A 22,309-nucleotide genomic window follows, 5' to 3' on the forward strand; every position below is an offset into this window, starting at 1 on the left:
GGACCGGGCGGGGCCGGGCGGGCGGCAGGACTACACCTCCCGTGCTGCACCGGCGGCGGGCGGGCTCCCGGACTGACGCGGCCACGCTGCCCCCGGGGCCGCCTTTGTCCGTGCCCGAGGTCGGTGCTGGTGGCAGCAGGTTTGAAGGCCTTGGGGGGAAGGGAAGGCAGCTGCTGGCAGGTGAGTGAGCTTCTGGCCCGCTGTGCTCACGGCAATGCTGTACTTGGCAGGGACCGTCTGTCCGTGCTGCGCCGGGGCGGCTGGTGACGGGAGAGGCCCCTCCTGCGGCCTCCGGAGCATCCCAGCTGCGTCTTGCCGATCGCTCTTTGTGTGTGCCTCAGTCTCCCCGCCGAGAGCCAGTGGCACAGGAGGGCTCCGGGCTGCTGCGGCAAGGTGGGGGTCAGGCGCAGCCCCAGTGACCCTGCTGTGTGGGCTGGCTGTGCACCCACCGCCCCTCTGCCCTGGCCTTCCCTTGCACGGGGTGCTCCGAGCTCTCCCAGTGCTGCCCTTGGGATGCCGGAGCCCCCGGTGCTGCCGGGGCCCTGCCCGACAGCCGCAGGATTTGGGCAGAGGTGTTCAGCGAGTGTGAGGCAGAGTGTGCTGAGCCGGTGGTGCTTCTTGCTGCAGATGTCGGTGACATTTGAGGACGTGGCCATCTACTTCTCCCCCGAGGAGTGGGCAGAGCTGGCGGGCTGGCAGCGGCGACTGTACCGGGAGGTGATGCTGGAGAACTACCAGGCGGTCGCCTCGCTGGGTGAGGACTCTCTCTGGCACTGCCGGGCGTGGGTGGAGCCGGAGCTCAGGTCTTTGACTGAGCTGGAGCCCTTGAAAGGGAAAATCCCGCTGCTGCTGTTACTGGCCAAGTCCTGGCGTAGCTGTTGTGATGGCAGGTGTTACCCTGCAGAGAGTGGTCATTGGTATGGAGAACAGGATACGACAGAACAGAATAGAATAGAATAATATACAATGGACTGCTTCAGTTGGAAGGAATATACAAGGATCATCTGGTCCAACTCCCTGACCACTTCAGGGCTGGCCAAAAGTTAAAGCGTGTCACTAAGGGCATGGTCCAAGCGCCTCTCAAACACTGTCAGGACTGGGGCATCAGCCAACTCTGCAGGAAGCCTGTTGCAGTGTTTGACCACCCTCTCGGTAAGGAAATGCTTCTTCTTGTCCAGCTGAAACCTCCCCTGGCACAGGTTTGAGCCATTCCCAGGCGTCCAGTCTGCAGGAGAGTGGCGGATGTGACAAGGGCGAGGCGAGAGGCGGGTGTAGGCTCCGGGAAGCGGGGCAGCATAGACAAGCAGTGCAAGAGGAGATGGTGGGGCTGTGGGCAGGGGAGCTGGTGCTGTTGTCCCAGCAGTGCAGGAGAGGTTGCTTCTGTCTTTGCTCTGGACAGGCTGGCCCACCCCCAAGCCAGAGATCATCTGCAAGATGGAGCGGGAAGAGATGCAGTGCATTCCAGACCCTCTCAGTGCGCACCGAATGCACCAGACCCCTTTTGCAGGTGAGTACCAGGGGGGATGGGGGGGCATGTGGTGGGGTGAGGGGTTCTTGCAGCACTGTCCCCTTGGCACTAGATGCTCCATGTCCCGGTGCTGCCAGGTGAGGTCTCTCTGCTGTCCCATGGTGCAGGGAGCTGCTGACCATCAGCTGTGTGCTTCAGGCAGGAAGGGTGGGGGGCTGGCTTGGTGCTTGTGCCAGTTCCCATGGTGAAGCATCCCACGTCCTGTCCTGTCGCTGTCAGTGACCCCGGCCTCTCTTCTGCAGCAGCTGGTGGCCCTGGAGTGAGGAGGGAGGCTGAGGAAGTCCTTGAGGAGCTGTCAGCACCCAGTGCCCTGGTCCTGGGGATGCCCAAGCCGGGTGGGAGCCAGGAGGTCCTGTTGGGCTGCTCCCTGTTCCATCCCATCCCGGCCCCTGGTCAGATGGAGAAGACCCCTGCCACATGCCCCGAGTGCGGCAAGAGCTTCAAGAGCCAGACTACGCTGACCAAGCACAAGCGGAGGCACACAATCGGGCGGCCCTTCAGCTGCACCGACTGTGGCAAGCGGTTCACCTCCAGGCATGACCTGGCCAGGCACCAGCGTGTGCACACCGGTGAGAAGCCCTTCGCCTGCAGCCACTGCCCCAAGGCCTTCAGGGAAAGGAAGGGTCTCATCGTCCACGAGCGCATCCACACAGGGGAGCGTCCTTTTGCTTGTGCGCACTGCCCCAAGGCCTTCAGGGACAAGAAGACCTTCACTGTGCACCAGTTGGTCCACAGCGGCGAGAAGCCCTTTGCCTGCAGCTACTGTGGCCACCGCTTCAGCCATAAGGGCCACCTGGTCAGACACCAGCGCATCCACACTGGGGAGCGTCCTTTTGCTTGTGCGCACTGCCCCAAGGCCTTCAAGGACAGGAAGACCTTCACCATGCACCAGCGGGTCCACAGCGGCGAGAAGCCCTTTGCCTGCAGCCACTGTGGCCACCGCTACAGGCGGAAGAGTGACCTTGTTATCCACCAGCGCATCCACACCGGAGAGCGTCCCTTTGCCTGCACCCATTGCCCCAAGGCGTTCAGGGACAGGAAGACCTTGACCATGCATCAGCGAATCCATAATAGCGAGCACTTTGCCTGCGCCCACTGCCCCAAGGCCTTCCACTATAGGAGGACACTCACCCTCCACCTGTGGGTCCACAGAGGAGAAAATCCCTTTGCCTACAGCCACTGTAGCCACCGCTTCAGCCAGAAGGGCAACCTGGTCAGCCACCAGCGCATCCACACCGGGGAGTACCCCTTTCCCTGCACCCACTACCCCAAGGCCTTCAGATTCAAGAATGTCCTCAATGCCCACCAGCGCATCCACACGGGTGACAAGCCCTACAAGTGTGGTCAGTGTGGCAAGAGCTTCATTGAGAAGCGCAACCTGTTCAGCCACCAGCGCATCCACACCGGGGAGCGCCCCTTTGCCTGCTCCCACTGCCCCAAGACCTTCAGAGCCAAGAATGTCCTCACGGCCCACCAGCGCATCCACACGGGTGAGAACCCCTACAAGTGTGGTCAGTGTGGCAAGGGCTTCATCCAGAAGCGCAACCTGGTCAACCACCAGCGCATCCACACCGGGGAGTACCCCTTTGCCTGCGCCCACTGCCCCAAGGCCTTCACATCCAAGAGCGTCCTCAATGCCCACCAGCGCATCCACACAGGTGAGAAGCCCTACAAGTGTGGTCAGTGTGGCAAGAGCTTCATGCAGAAGGGCAACCTGGTCAGCCACCAGAGCATCCACACCGGGGAGCGCCCCTTTGCCTGCGCCCACTGCCCCAAGGCCTTCAGAACCAAGAGTGTCCTCACTGCCCACCAGCGCATCCACACAGGTGAGAAGCCCTACAAGTGTGGTCAGTGTGGCAAGAGCTACACCCACAGGAGCGTCCTCTTCAGACATCAGCTCATCCACACTAAGCACCCCTTTGCCTGAACCCACTGCCTCAAGGCCTTCCAGGATGAAGAGACCCTCACCACCAACCAGCTCCTCCACACCGATGAGGAGCCTTGCAAGTGCAGTGAGTACAGCAAGACCTGCAGTCAGAAGCAGCACCAGAAGAGCCACCAGCGGGTGCAGCAGGGGCCATTGGCGGTGCCGGAGGGCATCCATTGGGATGAGGGGTGTCCATTCCTGGTGGGGGAGCAGGTGGAGCCCAAGCACTTCCAGTGCAGTGGCTGCGAGAAGCAGTTGTGGGATGAGGGGATCGTGCTGGGTCACCAATAGAGCCCCAGCACACCCAGCCTGTGGCCACCTCTGCACCCAGGTGCCCCCCAAAACAGCTACTGACATTCCCATGGGGCAGTGGGGGCTGCTGCAGGGGTGTCTGCATGGGAGTCACCCAAAGCACCAATGTCCGTCTCCACCAGAGAAGCCATCCATGGACTGGGAGAGAGTCGCAGCCGTGTCCCCTTCACCACTGGGTCCAGCTCCAGCTGCTGCCTGAGAAGCCTCCTCACTGGCGTGGATTGGATCCTCCTTTGCTGCTGCCTTGGGATGTCCTGCACAGCCACCATCACACTCGTCAGCTGGGGTAGAGTTGTCACTAGTGCCCCTTGCCCACTGTGCTGAGCCCCGTGGTGCCGGCAGCTTCTGCGGGAGAGGCGTGGGTGCAGGACTGGCTGCCAGGGCAGGGGAAATACAATAAATGAATCACAGTGCAGTCAGAATGGTTTATGGGACAGAGGGGAAGACGCTGCTTTATTTTGGCTCCCAGATAGTAAATGAAAAGCTTCTTGCTGCTGACAAGAAGCAGTGAGCACCATGGCAGCACAGCGGGTGTTACTGCTCTCTGGCGGCAGCACCTCAGGGCTGAGGTCCCCTTGCTCGTGAGCAGAGAACCCCTTCGCTGGCCCATTCTTGTTGGAACACAGCGAGAGGCTGGGATCTGCCAGGGGGCTGCAGTGGGCAGCTGGGGCTGAAGCAGGGTCCCAAGGGAGCCGTGGGGATGTGGGTGAGGGCTCATCTCCGCGAGAGGAACCAACCATGCTGGGGCCTCCCGACCTCACTGGGAACCACCTGCTCTTCCCATCAGCTTTTAAATTTATTTTTTCATCAGACAGGAGCACAAATTCACTTGTGCCCAAAGTTTCCCTCTATTCGTGCAAACGGCTGGAGGTGAAGTTGGTGGCCACGTCCCTCAAAGCCTGGGTCCTATGTTTGGCTTCAGGCATTCAAAGGCACCTTGGCTTTTCAGGGGTGCCCAGGGCATTGGGGGAGTAGCTGCTGAGCTGTGGGGGGCTGTGGGTTTCTGGGGTTGCAGGGCGTGGGACAGCAGTGCAGATCACCCAGCGCCGGCTGCGTGGGGGAGCAGTGGGTGCAGTGGGAAGGCCGGGGTGCTCCAGCACTGTCTGCATTGCCGGGGGTACTTCAGAGGACCCGGCCGGCTGGGGCCAATCTCTACCCCCTACGCGGGCACGGCGGGTCCCCTCTGTTCCCCGTCCGCGGCCTGGTAGCCCCTCAGTAGCCGTCCGGGCTGCTGCAGCGCTGGGCTAATGCAGCCAGGAAAGGGGTTGGTGTGGTGGGGACCAGCCGGTGCACCCCAGGTGCTTTTCACCGCCCAGCTTTCCACACCCCACTCCCAGGGGCTTGGCAGAAGCCAGCAGCGCCCTATCCCCACCGCTCTCGCCCTGATCCCCGCATCCTCCTGTCACCGAAAATCTGGGAATAAAACCTCGTAACACCAATGTAGTGTTAAAAGGCAGGCATTCTTTATTGCAGCGCAGGATGCACAGGGGATAATTCACTGAACGTGCATACCCCATACCTTTTCCGTATAGTTTATATAGATCAAAATATACATATTTATTAGGTTACATAACTTATCCCTTTCATAGTGAAATTAGTTCATTTTCATACACTCCTCCCACCCGCGCTTGCGCAGTGCCTTCTAGTGGTGGTCGTCGGGGCTCTCAAGATGAAGGCTCATCTTCTTCATCACAGTGTCCGCTGGTTGACCCCAGCTTCTGCACATGCGCAGTCCTCTTCTGGCTCTTGTCCCGTAGCTAGGTTGCTGTAACTATGTTGCTGTAGCTAGGTCGCCTTGACTGGCTCTAGGCGACCGCTATCATTTCAGGTGGGAAACATGGGACTTATTGTTTCAGTTAATTTAGACAATACATAAAAACCACAAACACACCTGCAACCATAGTAATGCTATTCCTATTAAAAATCCCCCTTTACCGTTATTGTTTAACATTGATAATTACCTGGAAACCAAACTCTCTGTTGCTGGACCTAACATCCAGATGGGCAGGGGCTATACAAGGGACATAACTAGCAGCATGGTTTATGTTTATTGTGAACAGATTCTATCACTCTGGTTACACGCCCGCCGGAGCTGCTGCTGTCACCTCCGAGCCCACCTCGGCCTATTCCAAAATGGCTGCCTCGTGGGGAGCCATTCCTTCCTACTTCCCAGGGGAAAACCAGCTGGCGCGTTTTTGCTTGCACTTGCTGAGCTTTGGCTTCAGCCCAGGCGGCACCAAAGAACCACGCGGCCGCTCGCCCGCTGCTCCCGTGCTGGGCTGGGGAGGGCAATGGGAAGGAAGAGGCGAGACTCGGGGGTGGGGATGGAGACAGCTCGACCAAACAGCAAAGGGAGGGAGCGGTAACAACAGTAATACTGATAAAAGGAACACACAAAGCCAGGAACACACAACGCTGTTTTCTCCCCGCCAGATGCCCAGCTCCCTCCAGAGCAGCCATTCCCCTCCCCCGCCAGCTCCGCCAGCTCTATCGTGGGCATGACGTCACATGGTACCGAATACCCGATTTGTTTGGCTGCTTTGGGTCAGCCCTCCTGGCTGTGTCCCCTCCCAGATGCCTGTGAGAATGAACCCTGCGCCAGCCGTACCCAGGACAGTATCCAGCCTTTATTCTGTACCATCTACATCATGGCCAGATCTACAGGGAGTAATGGTTTTAAACTACAGGAGGGTGGATTTAGACTGGATATGAGAAGGTATTTTTTTACATTGAGGGTGGTGAAAGACAGGCCCATGTTGCCCAGAGAGGTAGTGGAGGCCTCATCCCTGGAAACATTCCAGGCCAGGTTGGACGGGGCTCTGAGCAACCTGATCCAGTTGAAGATGTCCCTGCTCACTGCAGGGGGTTCTGCCACATGGCTTCCAAAGGTTCCTTCTGAAGGAAGGGGTTAAAAGGGATTTTAGTAGAAGTACCATTATTTAATAGCTGAGGTGCATTTAAAGAGAACTGATAGTGCCTATCTATTGTCTAAATTAACCGAAGCAGAGTCTTGCATCTCCATACAAAGGGGTCAGTTCCTGATAGGGGCTGGGAGTCGCCTAGAACCGGTTAAGACCGACCCTGCTGTATGGATGGGAGCCAGAAGAGAACTGACTTTGCACAGAAACAAAGGTCAATCAGCTAACACCGTGATGAAGAGGATGGGCCTTCATCTTGGGACCCCCGATGACCACCACCAGGAGGCACTGCGCAAGCACAGCTGGGAGGAGTCTATGGAAATTACTTCTTGGAACTGATTTTACTATGGAAATTACTTCTTAGAACTAATTATAATATGAAAATTATTTCTTGCAACTGATTTTGATATGAAACAAGAATAGATGCATATGTATAGACGTATTGGGAAATCTAATGTATGTGTAATATTTGATTGTATAAATTGAAGTGACAAGTTGCTGCTTGGCACGCACGACTTTGGTGGGACTACCCCCCGTGCTGCCTGGTGCTGAATAAACATACCTACTTTACAGTCTTACAGATAGTGGAGTCTGCTTTCCGCACGTCACTTCCAACCCAAAGCATTCTATGATTCTACGTTCTTGTGCTTTCCCATAAATCACCACCACTTCTCCTGTCTTTGAGAGACAGAGAGAGAGATAGATACCCACCCAGAGATATCATCCCTTAGTCTACGGGCCATCCCTCTAAACTGTCCATTGAGTTAATTTAGTCCATGACTTTGGGCTCCATCTGTCATAACATTCATGCAAGGCAGGAGAGATGGTGGGTGCTGTTGGATGGTCACATGCTGCATCTGGAACTCGTGGCTAGTGTATTTGGTGCGGCCCATGACCACAGTCTGTGGTTTGAAGATGTCGATCTCAAGGAAGTTGCTGGTCGCCAGTTGCTGAAGCCAGGTCTGATTCTATCAGCGCTGCACCTTGCTTGGTTTCATCAAAGTTGATCCCTCATTAATCTGGACTATTTTACTGTAAGACTTTTGATATGACATACAGCAACTGTGGTAGTGATCACACACGCTGGGCAGGGGTAATTAGCAATTAGAATCATAGAACCATAGAATATCTCCAGTTGGAAGGACTAACTCAAATTAAACCACATGGCTAAGTGAGTCTTCCAGATGCTCCTTGAACTCTGACAGGATTGGTGCCATGACCATTTCTCTGGGTAGCCTGTTCCAGTGACCAGCCGCCCTCTCAGTGAAGAACCTTTTCCTAAAGTCCAGTCTGAACTTCTCCTGATGCAGCTTCATTCCCCTGCCTTGTGTCCTAGCACTGGTCACCAGAGACTTCCTCATCCTGCCGCATCACCCACCAAATGCACCCAGGTCCTTGAGCAAAAGCGATACCACAGCTGGGTTGGCCTTTGCCCGTGGCAGGACTAACCCAGACTGGCTGTCCTAACATATTCTTCAGGTGCACTACAGGGACTTTATCCCCTGCTACAGGATGTGGAAGTCTGGACTGGGCAGAACTGGCTTTCAGAGCGATTTGGATTATTTTCTCCCATTTCTTAAAAACTGCTGCTGCTCTATTGCCCAACACAAGGACGTTTTCAATGCATGGCAGGTGTTGCGGAGCTTCACTCTGTTCCAGCAGAGTCTGGATCAGTCCATGGCAAATGATGGGGCTGTGTTTTCACCCCTGGGGCAGTCGGTTCCAGGTGTACTGGACGCCCCTCCAAGTGAAAGCAAGCGCTGGCCTGCACTCTGCAGCCAAAGGGCTTGAGACAAATGCATCAGCGATGTCAGTGGTGGCATACCACTTGGCTGCCTTGGACTCCAGTTGATATCAAAGTTCTCGCATGTCCGTCATGGCAGTACTCAGGGGCAGCGTGACTTCATTCAGGCCACCATAGACCACTGTCAAGTCTCTACTCTCCATTACACTTTTGCCCTTGCCATACGGGACTGGTAAAGGATGAGCAAGTCCTGCTGATCACACCTTGACTCTCCAGTTGACGAATCAGCTTCTGGATGGGCATCAGGGAGTGTCGGTTGGTGTTATATTGCCACTGGTGCACTGTTGTGATAGGGGTCAGCACCTGTTGTTCTTCAGCCCTCAGCATCCCCACAACACAAGGATCCTCAAGAGACCGCACAAGGTGGACAGCTGTTCACTGTCCTCTGTCTTCAAGGCAGCTATACCAAAAGCCCACCAGTGCCCTTTAGGGTCCTTGGAATCCCCTCTCCTGAGGCAGTCTGTGCCAAGGATGCACAGAGACTTGGGGCCAGTCACACCATGGTGCTTTTGCCACTCGTTCCCAGTTAGGCTCACTTCAGCCTCCAACACAGTCAGCTGTTGGGATCCCCCTGTCACTCCAGAAATACTGATGCGTTCTGACCTTTTGTAATCTGATGGCATTAGGGTACACTACAAGCTTATACTCCTGTGGAGCTGACATGCCAGGCCATCAAATCCATACAGACCAGTAAACCCGGTTGTTCTTCTCCTCCACCTGGCTGGAGGCAGGGCCCCTCTAGTCCTGGCCATAGCAGTTGTTGTGGAGGAATGAGTTCATGTGGCACGCATGGGTTACCACACCCTTGGTACTCACATCTTGTAAAAACCAGTCAGCAGCTCCTTGCCTAGGGTCAGCAGTAAACTCCACCCTTCTACTTTGTCTGGGGAGCTGCCCACTGTAAACTGGAGCAGCAACGTTCTTGGGAGAGCCCCCATTTCTGATTGTTTCTCCTTGCAACTCGCACAATTGTGCCTTTTGCACTGAAATATTTCTCCATCCCACCTCCTCATGTCCTCTCCCTGGTCACGCAGGTAAAACCACAGGCTGCCTCATGGTGTGTACCATCTCTCTTGAGACAGGGAATGTTTTCTCGTAGTAGCTGAGACACTGATCTGTACAGGTGGGGAGTAGGACCTATGTGAGTTTTCAGTTTTTTGAACAGGTTTTTGCACTGCTCGGACAGCCTTTCCACAGCAGAAACCAGACGTGTGGGAAGAACAGAGATTGTCTTTGTATTGCTGGAGGTGGCCAGCCTCTTCATTCACTGTTGGTGCCTCTTCTGCTTTCCAGCCTATTGCTGCCCATGAATGGGCGTACGACGATGGTGCACTCTGTACGAACTTCCACCACATGGATCATGCTTATTTGGACTTCATCAGGGTCTGTGGGTGACTACGGGTTGTCCAGGCCATAATAAATCAGCCCTTGCACAGCCAACCCCTCAGTGTGGGTCGGTGGACTTGCCGGACTTGTCAGTGCCAGAAGGGGACCTGCTTGGACTCGTGTGTCAAATACCAAAGAGTTAACAAAAGGGAGTGGTTCAACTCGAGCAAGGAGCTCAGCTTTTCTTTTCAGACAGAAGTAAAGGGTGATGGTCCAACACTCAAATCCACTGTGTGACACCTGGGCTGAGGCAAAGGCCTTACAGCCAGATGCTGCTTCAGTTAAAGAACAAATGCCGTCCTTTCAGCTCTGTCAGCCCGATCTCGGTGCCGGGGAAGATTGTGGAGCGATTCATCCTGAGTGCGCTCACCAGGCATGTGAAGGACAACCAGGGGATCAGGCCCAGCCAGCATGGGTTCATGACTACATACAAGAAAGACATGGAGGGGCTGGAGTGTGTCCAGAGAAGGGCAGCGAGGCTGGTGAAGGGTCTGGACAGCAAGTGTGCTGAGGAGCGGCTGAGGGAGCTGGGGCTATTCAGTCTGGAGAAGAGGAGGCTGAGGGGAGACCTTCTCGCTCTCTTCAACTACCTGACAGGAGGGTGTAGTGAGGGGGTTTGGTCTCTTCTCCCAAGTAACCAGCAACAGGACGAGAGGCAATGGGCTCAAGTTGCGTCAGGGAAGGTTCAGATTGGACAAATCGGGTATTCGGTACCAGGTGACGTCAGGTCCACGAATGAGCTGGGGGAGGGGAATCGCTGCTCCAGAGGGAGCTGGGCATCAGGTGGGGAGAAAACAGCGTTGTGTGTTCCTGGCTTTGTGTGTTCCTTGTATCAGTATTACTGTTGTTACCGCTCCCTCCCTTTGCTGTTCGGTCGAGCTATCTCCATCCCCACCCCCGAGTCCCGCCTCTTCCTTCCCATTGCCCTCCCAAGCCCAGCACGGGAGCAGAGGGTGAGCGGCCGCGTGGTTCTTTGGTGCCGCCCGTGGCAAAAACGCGACAGCTGGTTTTCCCCTGGGAAGAGGAAGGAATGGCTCCCCTCGAGGCAGCCTCTTTGGAATGGGGCGAGGTGGGCTCGGAAGTGACGGTGGCAGATCTGCCAGACGGCTGCGGGGAGCGGGGCGGGAGCCGTGGGGACCCGGCGCCACCGGCTTCTGCCCAGCCCCTGGGAGCGGGGTGCGGACAGTCGGGCGGTGAAAAGCCCTCACGGCTCCGCAGCCGCCTTCCGCCGGCCCGCAAGTTTGGGGAGGGGAACCACATCCCCAAGGAGGGGCACCATGATTCTGCACTTGTTCAGGGCTGAAGTTGCAGAACGCTGGAGGTGCCCAACACCCTAGGCATCTGCCCGTGCTACTCCACACACTCCACCACACATAACTACCCAGCCTCGGGGCAGATCTCCAGACAATATTCTTCATGTGCTTGCTCACCTTAGACAAAACTGAAACACTATTCACAAGAATCATAGAATGCTGTGGGTTGGAAGGGAGCTTCAGAGGTCATCTAGCCCAGCCCCCTCCAGTGAGCAGCGACATCTTCAACCAGACCAGGTTGCTCAGAGCCCCGTCCAGCCTGGCCTTGAATGTTTCCAGGGATGGGGCCTCCACTGCCTCTCTGGGCAAAGTGTGCCAGGGTTTCACTAGCCTCATTGTAAAAAGTTTCTTCCTTATATCGAGTCTAAATCCACCCTCCCTTAGTTTAAAGCCATTACTTCTCGTCCCATTGCAACAAGCCCTGCTGAAAACATTTTCCCCACCTTTCCTATAGGCCCCATTCAGGTACTGGAAGTCTGCAAGCAGGTCTCCCTGCAGCCTTCTCTTCACCAGGCTGAGCAGCACCAACTCTCTCAGCCATTCCTCATACGAAAGGTGCTCCTGCTCTCGGATCATCTTTGTGGCCCTGTGGACACACTCTTATAGCTCCAATGTCCTCCTTGTGCTGGGGGCTCCAGAGCTAGACGCAGTACTTCAGATGGGGCCCACCACAGCAAAGCAGAATGGCAGAATCACCTCCCTCGACCTGCAGGCCATGCTTCTCTTGATGCTGCCAGGATAGTAGTCAAAATACGTCTATTCCCAAGAAATGCCAATAGAAAAATTTTAACTACCCAAGGATATTCAAGATACTGAAAAGTTGGGGGAGGAAACATCACAGAAGATGGTAGCGAAGGTGCCATTCTGCACTTCCTGTTAAGGGAGAAGCTGCTGCCTGAGCATTCACACACTGTTCAAGGAGTTGCACACACACCACCCGAGACTTTAACTGCTGGGACCAGGGTCCCTTCTCAGTGGGCAACTCCAGTGAGCCAGTGGGTGCCCCTTTTCGATTACACACACACACACACTCACTCACTCACTCTTGGGCACTTCCTCATCCCTCAGGCTCAACCCAAAGCTTCCTGAAGCACTCTCTGACATGACATGCGCTAGATGAATTTATTGAGTGGTATAGCATAAAACACCTTGAGCTAGGGGGCTCCAGAGAGGGACCCTGAACAAAGAAATCCCTGGGCAATTATAGCCTGACAACTTACACTCCCACCCCACATGAGTTCTCCACCTGGTGTCCAAGCCACAGCTGACCTAATGGTGTATTTGGGTTTGGGGGCTTTTGTCCCTCATTGGGCCACTCCATTGACTCTGAGTGGGCTGAAGATTCTTCCCTCCTCTTCAGAGAGGCCCTGCTGCTGTCAGCAGATGACTTAACTTCCTTATCTTTGAGCCACAACTGAGTCCTTGGGGTCTCCTTCACTGAGCTTGGTAAGGGTTCAGTGGGAGTTCACTGTATCCAGGTGGCAAATTCACAGGTGCGGCTGTTATGGTTTAGCCTGGCTGGATGCCAGGTGCCCACCAATGCCCCTCTATCACTCCCCCTCCTCAGCTGGACAGGGGAGAAAAAATATGAAGAAAGGCTTATGGGTCGAGACAAGGGCAGGGAGAGATCACTCACCAGGTACCCTCAGGGACAAATCAGATTGAACTTGGGAAAAAAGAGTTTGATTTATCACCAATCAAATCAGAATAGGATAATGAGAAATCAAAACAAATCTTAAAAACACCTTCCCCCCACCCCTCCCTTCCTCCCGGGCTTAACTTCACTCCCCATTTTCTACCTCCTCCCCCCAAGCGGCGCAGGGGGATGGGGAATGGGGGTTGCGGTCAGTTCATCACACCTTGTCTCTGCCGCTCCTTCCTCCTGAGGGGGAGGGCTCCTCTGACTCTGCCCCTGCTCCAGTGCGGGGTCCCTCCCACGGGAAACAGTTCTCCACGCGTCACTGGAGTTGACCACCAATGCTCGGAAAGTCAGTGATATGAACTTATACATATATCTACGTGTATATATATGAGCAGCATACCGGAACACAAAACAGCGCCTCTTCTCCCTTTCTGACCGGCTTTTTCTATACCACGAGGAACTCCAAAGGACTAGCAGGGCAGCCTTGAAGAGCCACAGCTGTAATTAAAACAAGGTAATAAGAAAAAAAACCTGCTGATAAAAAGAAGAGTGCTTGAACTATGAGTGAAGTATCCTAATGAGCCTGGTAAAAACCCCACCCTCGAGCAGCCAAGGTCCCCTACCAAGACAAGCCCCTTCCCCACGGAACCTGCACAGCAGAGAGGAAGGAGACTGCGAGTGCCCGTGGAGACGAGACCTGCGCGGAGCACCGGGGCCGAGGGTGAGTCCGCGTCACTGTCACAGCGCGGTGACCCCTTGCTGGCAGCGGAGAAACGTTTCCCGCGTGTGAGCCAAAGGGTGCGAGCCTCGGGGTGTTCCCAGCCAGCACCCAGCTCTGCGCAGACCCGGAACGGGCAAAACTCTGGGTTCTGCCTGGGGATCGGCTTCTGCAGAGCGGGTCCAAGAACCAGATCTGGGGACAACAGCTCGGGGGGGGGGAACCTCATCCCCGCGGGGGCCCAGGGCAGCAGCCGCCCCCCAAACCGAGCCGAACCGAGCGGGGCCGGGCGGGCGGCAGGACTACACCTCCCGTGCTGCACCGGCGGCGGGCGGGCTCCCGGGCTGACGCGGCCACGCTGCTCCCGGGGCCGCCTTTGTCCGTGCCCGCGGTCGGTGCTGGTGGCAGCAGGTTTGGAGGCCTTGGGGGCAAGGGAAGGCAGCTGCTGGCAGGTGAGTGAGCTTCTGGCCCGCTGTGCTCACGGCAGTGCTGTGCTTGGCAGGGACCGTCTGTCCGTGCTGCGCCGGGGCGGCTGGTGACGGGAGAGGCCCCTCCTGCGGCCTCCGGAGCATCCCAGCTGCGTCTTGCCGATCGCTCTTTGTGTGTGCCTCCGTCTCCCCGCCGAGAGCCAGCGGCACGGGAGGGCTCCGGGCTGCTGCGGCAAGGTGGGGGTCAGGCGCAGCCCCGGTGACCCTGCTGTGTGGGCTGGCTGTGCACCCACCGCCCCTCTGCCCTGGCCTTCCCTTGCACGGGGTGCTACGAGCTCTCCCAGTGCTGCCCTTGGGATGCCGGAGCCCCCGGTGCTGCCGGGGCCCTGCCCGACAGCGGCAGGATTTGGGCAGAGGTGTTCAGCGAGTGTGAGGCAGAGTGTGCTGAGCCGGAGGTGCTTCTTGCTGCAGATGTCGGTGACGTTTGAGGACGTGGCCATCTACTTCTCCCCCGAGGAGTGGGCAGAGCTGGCGGGCTGGCAGCGGCGACTGTACCGGGAGGTGATGCTGGAGAACTACCAGGCGGTCGCCTCGCTGGGTGAGGACTCTCTCTGGCACTGCCGGGCTGGGGTGGAGCCGGAGTTCAGCTCTTTGACTGAGCTGGAGCCCTCGAAAGGGAAAATCCTGCTGCTGCTGTTACTGGCCAAGTCCTGACGTAGCTGTTGCGATGGCAGGTGTTACCCTGCAGAGAGTGGTCATTGGTATGGAGAATAGGATACGACAGAACAGAATAGAATAGAATAATATACAATGGACTGCTTCAGTTGGAAGGAACATACAAGGCTCATCTAGTCCAACTCCCTGACCACTTCAGGGCTGGCCAAAAGTTAAAGCGTGTCACTAAGGGCATGGTCCAAGCGCCTCTCAAACACTGTCAGGACTGGGGCATCAGCCAACTCTGCAGGAAGCCTGTTGCAGTGTTTGACCACCCTCTCGGTAAGGAAATGCTTCTTCTTGTCCAGCTGAAACCTCCCCTGGCACAGGTTTGTGCCGTTCCCAGGTGTCCAGTCTGCAGGAGATTGGCAGATGTGACAAGGGCGAGGCGAGAGGAGGGTGTAGGCGCCGGGAAGCGGGGCAGCATAGACGAGCAGTGCAAGAGGATATGGTGGGGCTGCGGGCAGGGGGAGCTGGTGCTGTTGTCCCAGCAGTGCAGGAGAGGTTGCTTCTGTCTTTGCTCTGGACAGGCTGGCCCACCACCAAGCCAGAGATCATCTGCAAGATGGAGCGGGAAGACATGCAGTGCATGCCAGACCCTCTCAGTGCGCAGCGAATGCACCAGACTCCTTTTGCAGGTGAGTACTGGGGGGGATGGGGGGGCATGTGGTGGGGTGAGGGGTTCTTGCAGCACTGTCGCCTTGGCACTAGATGCTCCATGTCCTGGTGCTGCCAGGTGAGGTCTCTCTGCTGTCTTATGGTGCAGGGAGCTGCTGACCATCAGCTGTGTGCTTCAGGCAGGAAGGGTGGGGGGCTGGCTTGGTGCTTGTGCCAGCTCCCATGGTGAAGCGTCCCACGTCCTGTCCTGACGCTGACAGTGACCCCGGCCTGTCTTCTGCAGCAGCTGGTGGCCCTGGAGTGAGGAGGGAGGGTGAGGAAGTCCTTGAGGAGCTGTTAGCACCCAGTGCCCTGGTCCTGGGGATGCCCAAGCCGGGTGGGAGCCAGGAGGTCCTGTTGGGCTGCTCCCTGTTCCATCCCCTCCCGGCCTCTGGTCGGATGGAGAAGACCCCTGCCACGTGCCCCGAGTGCGGCAAGAGCTTCAAGAGCCAAACTACGCTGACCAAGCACAAGCGGAGGCACACAATCGGGCAGCCCTTTAGCTGCACTGACTGTGGCAAGCGGTTCACCTCCAGGCATGACCTGGCCAGGCACCAGCGTGTGCACACCGGTGAGAAGCCCTTCGCCTGCAGCCACTGCCCCAAGGCCTTCAGGGAAAGGAAGGATCTCATCGTCCACGAGCGCATCCACACAGGGGAGCGTCCTTTTGCTTGTGCGCACTGCCCCAAGGCCTTCAGGGACAAGAAGACCTTCACTGTGCACCAGTTGGTCCACAGCGGCGAGAAGCCCTTTGCCTGCAGCTACTGTGGCCACCGCTTCAGCCATAAGGGCCACCTGGTCGGACACCAGCGCATCCACACTGGGGAGCGTCCTTTTGCTTGTGCGCACTGCCCCAAGGCCTTCAAGGACAAGAAGACCTTCACCATGCACCAGCGGGTCCACAGCGGCGAGAAGCCCTTTGTCTGCAGCTACTGTAGCCACCGCTTCAGCCAGAAGCGCCACCTGGTCAGACACCAGCGCATCCACACTGGGGAGCGTCCTTTTGCTTGTGCGCACTGCCCCAAGGCCTTCAAGGACAGGAGGAACTTCGCCATGCACCAGCGGGTCCACAGTGGCGAGAAGCCCTTTGCCTGCAGCCACTGTGGCCACCGCTACAGGCGGAAGAGTGACCTTGTCATCCACCAGCGCATCCACACCGGAGAGCGTCCCTTTGCCTGCACCCATTGCCCCAAGGCCTTCAGGGAAAGGAAGACCTTGACCATGCACCAGCGAATCCATAATGGCGAGCACTATGCCTGCGCCCACTGCCCCAAGGCCTTCCTGTATAGGAGGACCCTCACCCTCCACCTGTGGGTCCACAAAGGAGAGAAGCCCTTTGCCTGCAGCCACTGTGGCCATCGCTTCAGTCACAGGAGCTACCTGGTGAGGCACCAGCGCATCCACACCGGGGAGTTCCCCTTTGTCTGCGCCCACTGCCCCAAGGCCTTCAGATTCAAGAATGTCCTCAATGCCCACCAGCGCATCCACACGGGTGAGAAGCCCTACAAGTGTGGTCAGTGTGGCAAGAGGTTCACACGGAAGGTCAACCTGGTCAGCCACCAGAGCATCCACACCGGGGAGCGCCCCTTTGCCTGTGCCCACTGCCCCAAGGCCTTCAGATCTGAGAATGTCCTCACTGCCCACCAGCGCATCCACACAGGTGAGAAGCCCTACAAGTGTGGTCAGTGTGGCAAGAGCTTCATCGAGAAGCGCAACCTGGTCAGCCACCAGAGCATCCACACCGGGGAGCGCCCCTTTGCCTGCTCCCACTGCCCCAAGGCCTTCAGAGCCAAGAATGTCCTCAATGCCCACCAGCGCATCCACACCGGGGAGCGCCCCTTTGCCTGTGCCCACTGCCCCAAGGCCTTCAGAGCCAAGAGTGTCCTCAATGCCCACCAGCGCATCCACACGGGTGAGAAGCCCTACAAGTGTGGTCAGTGTGGCAAGAGCTTCATTGAGAAGCGCAACCTGGTCAGCCACCAGCGCATCCACACCGGGGAGCGCCCCTTTGCCTGTGCCCACTGCCCCAAGGCCTTCAGAACCAAGAATGTCCTCACTGCCCACCAGCGCCTCCACACAGGTGAGAACCCCTACAAGTGTGGTCAGTGTGGCAAGAGCTTCATCGAGAAGCGCAACCTGGTGAACCACCAGCGCATCCACACCGGGGAGCGCCCCTTTGCCTGTGCCCACTGCCCCAAGGCCTTCACATCCAAGAGTGTCCTCACTGCCCACCAGCGCATCCACACAGGTGAGAAGCCCTACAAGTGTGGTCAGTGTGGCAAGAGCTTCATCGAGAAGCGCAACCTGGTCAACCACCAGCGCATCCACACCGGGGAGCGCCCCTTTGCCTGTGCCCACTGCCCCAAGGCCTTCACATCCAAGAGTGTCCTCAATGCCCACCAGCGCATCCACACGGGTGAGAAGCCCTACAAGTGTGGTCAGTGTGGCAAGAGCTACACCCACAGGAGCGTCCTCTTCAGACATCAGGCTGCCCAGGGAGGTTGTGGAGTCTCCTTCTCTGGAGATATTCAAGACCCGCCTGGACAAGATCCTGTGCAGCCTACTGTAGGTGACCCTGCTTCGGCAGGGGGGTTGGACTAGATGACCCACAGAGGTCCCTTCCAACCCCTACTATTCTGTGATTCTGTGATTCTGTGATCAGCTCATCCACACTAAGCACCCCTTTGCGTGAACCCACTGCCTCAAGGCCTTCCAGGATGAGGAGACCCTCACCACCAACCAGCTCCTCCACACCGATGAGGAGCCTTGCAAGTGCAGTGAGTGCAGCAAGACCTGCAGTCAGAAGCAGCACCAGAAGAGCCACCAGCGGATGCAGCAGGGGCCATTGACGATGCCGGAGGGCATCCGTTGGGATGAGGGGTGTCCATTCCTGGTGGGGGAGCAGGTGGAGCCCAAGCACTTCCAGTGCAGTGGCTGCAAGAAGCAGTTGCGGGATGAGGGGATCGTGCTGGGTCACCAGTAGAGCCCCAGCACACCCAGCCTGTGGCCACCTCTGCACCCAGGTGCCCCCCAAAACAGCTACTGACATTCCCATGGGGCAGTGGGAGCTGCTGCAGGGGTGTCTGCATGGGAGTCACCCAAAGCACCAATGTCCGTCTCCACCAGAGAAGCCATCCATGGACTGGGAGACAGTCACAGCTGTGTCCCCTTCACCACTGCGTCCAGCTCCAGCTGCTGCCTGAGAAGCCTCCTCACTGGCGTGGATTGGATCCTCCTTTGCTGCTGCCTTGGGATGTCCTGCACAGCCACCATCACACTCGCCAGCTGGAGTAGGGTTGTCAGCAGTGCCCCTTCCCCTCTGCTGAGCCCTGCAGTGCCGGCAGCTTCTGCGGGAGAGGCGTGGGTGCAGGACTGGCTGCCAGGGCAGAGGAAATACAATAAATGAATCACAATGCAGTCAGAATGGTTTATGGGACAGAGGGGAAGACGCTGCTTTATTTTGGCTCCCAGACAGTAAATGAAAAGCTTCTTGCTGCTGACAAGAAGCAGTGAGCTCCATGGCAGCACAGCGGGTGTTACTGCTCTCTGGCGGCAGCACCTCAGGGCTGAGGTCCCCTTGCTCGTGAGCAGAGAACCCCTTCGCTGGCCCCTTCTTGTTGGAACACAGCGAGAGGCTGGGATCTGCCTGGGGGCTGCAGTGGGCAGCTGGGGCTGAAGCAGGGTCCCAAGGGAGCCGTGGGGATGTGGGTGAGGGCTCGTCTCCACGAGAGGAACCAACCATGCTGGGGCCTCCTGACCTCGCTGGGAACCGCCTGCTTTTCCCATCAGCTTTTAATTTTATTTTTCAGTCAGACAGGAGCACAAATTCACTTGTGCCCAAAGTTTCCCTCTATTCGTGCAAACGGCTGGAGGTGAAGTTGGTGGCCACGTCCCTCAAAGCCTGGGTCCTACGTTTGGCTTCAGGCGTGCAAAGGCACCTTGGCTTTTCAGGGGTGCCCATGGCATGGGGGGAGTAGCTGCTGAGCTGTGGGGGGCTGTGGGTGCTGGGGTTGCAGGGTGTGGGACAGCGGTGCAGATCACCCAGCGCCGGCTGCGTGGGTGAGCAGTGGGTGCAGTGGGAAGGCCGGGGTGCTCCAGCACTGTCTGCATTGCCGGGGGTACTTCAGAGGACCCGGCCGGCTGGGGCCAATCTCTACCCCCTACGCGGGCACGGCGGGTCCCCTCTGTTCCCCGTCCGCGGCCTGGTCCCCTCAGTAGACGTCCGGGCTGCTGCAGCGCTGGGCTAATGCAGCCAGGAAAGGGGTTGGTGGGGACCAGCCGGTGCACCCCAGGTGCTTTTCACCGCCCAGCTTTCCACACCCCACTCCCAGGGGCTTGGCAGAAGCCAGCAGCGCCCTATCCCCACCGCTCTCGCCCTGATCCCCGCATCCTCCTGTCACCGAAAATCTGGGAATAAAACCTCGTAACACCAATGTAGTGTTAAAAGGCAGGCATTCTTTATTGCAGCGCCGGATGCACGGGGGATAATTCACCGAATGTGCATACCCCATACCTTTTCCGTATCGTTTATATAGATCAAAATATACATATTTATTAGGTTACATAACTTATCCCTTTCATAGTGAAATTAGTTCATTTTCATACACTCCTCCCACCCGCGCTTGCGCAGTGCCTTCTAGTGGTGGTCGTCGGGGCTCTCAAGATGAAGGCTCATCTTCTTCATCACAGTGTCCGCTGGTTGACCCCAGCTTCTGCACATGCGCAGTCCTCTTCTGGCTCTTGTCCCGTAGCTAGGTTGCTGTAACTATGTTGCTGTAGCTAGGTCGCCTTGACTGGCTCTAGGCGACCGCTATCATTTCAGGTGGGAAACATGGGACTTATTGTTTCAGTTAATTTAGACAATACATAAAAACCACAAACACACCTGCAACCATAGTAATGCTATTCCTATTAAAAATCCCCCTTTACCATTATTGTTTAACATTGATAATTACCTGGAAACCAAACTCTCTGTTGCTGGACCTAACATCCAGATGGGCAGGGGCTATACAAGGGACATAACTAGCAGCATGGTTTATGTTTATTGTGAACAGATTCTATCACTCTGGTTACACGCCCGCCGGAGCTGCCGCCGTCACCTCCGAGCCCACCTCGGCCTATTCCAAAATGGCTGCCTCGTGGGGAGCCATTCCTTCCTTCTTCCAAGGGGAAAAGCTCGCGCGTTTTTGCTTGCACTTGCTGAGCTTTGGCTTCAGCCCAGGCGGCACCAAAGAACCACGCGGCCGCTCACCCGCTGCTCCCGCGCTGGGCTAGGGAAGGCAATAGGAAGGAAGAGGCGGGACTCGGGGGTGGGGATGGAGACAGCTCGACCAAACAGCAAAGGGAGGGAGCGGTAACAACAGTAATACTGATAAAAGGAACACACAAAGCCAGGAACACACAACGCTGTTTTCTCCCCGCCAGATGCCCAGCTCCCTCCAGAGCAGCCATTCCCCTTCCCCGCCAGCTCCGCCAGCTCAGTCGTGGGCATGACGTCACATGGTACCGAATACCCGATTTGTTTGGCTGCTTTGGGTCAGCCCTCCTGGCTGTTTCCCCTCCCAGATGCCTGTGAGAATTAACCCTGCGCCAGCCGAACCCAGGACAGTATCCAGCCTTTATTCTGTACCATCTACATCATGGCCAGATCTACAGGGAGTAATGGTTTTAAACTACGGGAGGGTGGATTTAGACTGGATATGAGAAGGTATTTTTTTACATTGAGGGTGGTGAAAGACTGGCCCATGTTTCCCAGAGAGGTATTGGAGGCCCCATCCCTGGAAACATTCCAGGCCAGGTTGGATGGGGCTCTGAGCAACCTGATCCAGTTGAAGATCTCCCTGATCACTGCAGGGGGTTCTGCCACATGGCTTGCAAAGGTTCCTTCTGAAGGAAGGGGTTAAAAGGGATTTTAGTAGAAGTACCATTATCTAATAGCTGAGGTGCATTTAAAGAGAACTGATAGTGCCTATCTATTGTCTAAATTAACCGAAGCAGAGTCTTGCATCTCCATACAAAGGGGTCAGTTCCTGATAGGGGCTGGGAGTCGCCTAGAACCGGTTAAGACCGACCCTGCTGTATGGATGGGAGCCAGAAGAGAACTGAGTTTGCGCAGAATCAAAGGTCAATCAGCTAACACTGTGATGAAGAGGATGGGCCTTCATCTTGGGACCCCCGATGACCACCACCAGGAGGCACTGCGCAAGCACAGCTGGGAGGAGTCTATGGAAATTACTTCTTGGAACTGATTTTACTATGGAAATTACTTCTTAGAACTAATTATAATATGAAAATTATTTCTTGCAACTGATTTTGATATGAAACAAGAATAGATGCATATGTATAGACGTATTGGGAAATCTAATGTATGTGTAATATTCGATTGTATAAATTGAAGAGACAAGTTGCTGCTTGGCACGCACGACTTTAGTGGGACTACCCCCCGTGCTGCCTGGTGCTGAATAAACATACCTACTTTACAATCTTACAGATAGTGGAGTGTGCTTTCCGCACATCACTTCCAACCCAAAGCATTCTATGATTCTACGTTCTTGTACTTTCCAATAAATCACCACCACTTCTCCTGTCTTTGAGAGACAGAGAGAGAGATAGATACCCACCCAGAGATATCATCCCTTAGTCTACGGGCCATCCCTCTAAACTGTCCGTTGAGTCCATTTAGTCCATGACTTTGGGCTCCATCTGTCATAACAGTCCTGCAGGGCAGGAGAGATGGTGGGTGCTGTTGGATGGTCACATGCTGCATCTGGAACTCGTGGCTAGTGTATTTGGTGCGGCCCATGCCCACGGTCTGTGGTTTGAAGATGTCGATCTCGAGGAAGTTGCTGGTCGCCAGTTGCTGAAGCCAGGTCTGATTCTATCAGCGCTGCACCTTGCTTGGTTTCATCAAAGTTGATCCCTCATTAATCTGGACTATTTTACTGTAAGACCTTTGATATGAC

General features: G+C 56.4%; 1 protein-coding gene across 3 annotated transcripts in view; it reads left to right on the top strand.

Moving 5' to 3' along the window:
- LOC104339331 (uncharacterized) overlaps window positions 1–22,309 on the top strand; it is a 48,444-nt gene that overhangs the window by 12,250 nt on the left and 13,885 nt on the right. Inside the window, exons 1-4 of one of the 3 annotated variants that reach the window (XM_075420018.1) lie at window positions 13,156–13,551; window positions 14,448–14,574; window positions 15,221–15,328; window positions 15,592–17,834. In XM_075420018.1, coding sequence (XP_075276133.1) covers window positions 13,408–13,551; window positions 14,448–14,574; window positions 15,221–15,328; window positions 15,592–17,834 — 2,622 coding nt within the window. In that variant the 5' untranslated portion in view covers window positions 13,156–13,407. Of the gene's footprint in view, window positions 13,552–13,713; window positions 14,001–14,447; window positions 14,575–15,220; window positions 15,329–15,591; window positions 21,812–22,309 lie in introns of those variants that run through there. The other 2 variants (XM_075420013.1, XM_075420015.1) reach the window with 2 other exon arrangements.

Source organism: Opisthocomus hoazin, chromosome 4 (assembly GCF_030867145.1).
Source record: "Opisthocomus hoazin isolate bOpiHoa1 chromosome 4, bOpiHoa1.hap1, whole genome shotgun sequence".
NCBI lineage: Eukaryota > Metazoa > Chordata > Aves > Opisthocomiformes > Opisthocomidae > Opisthocomus > Opisthocomus hoazin.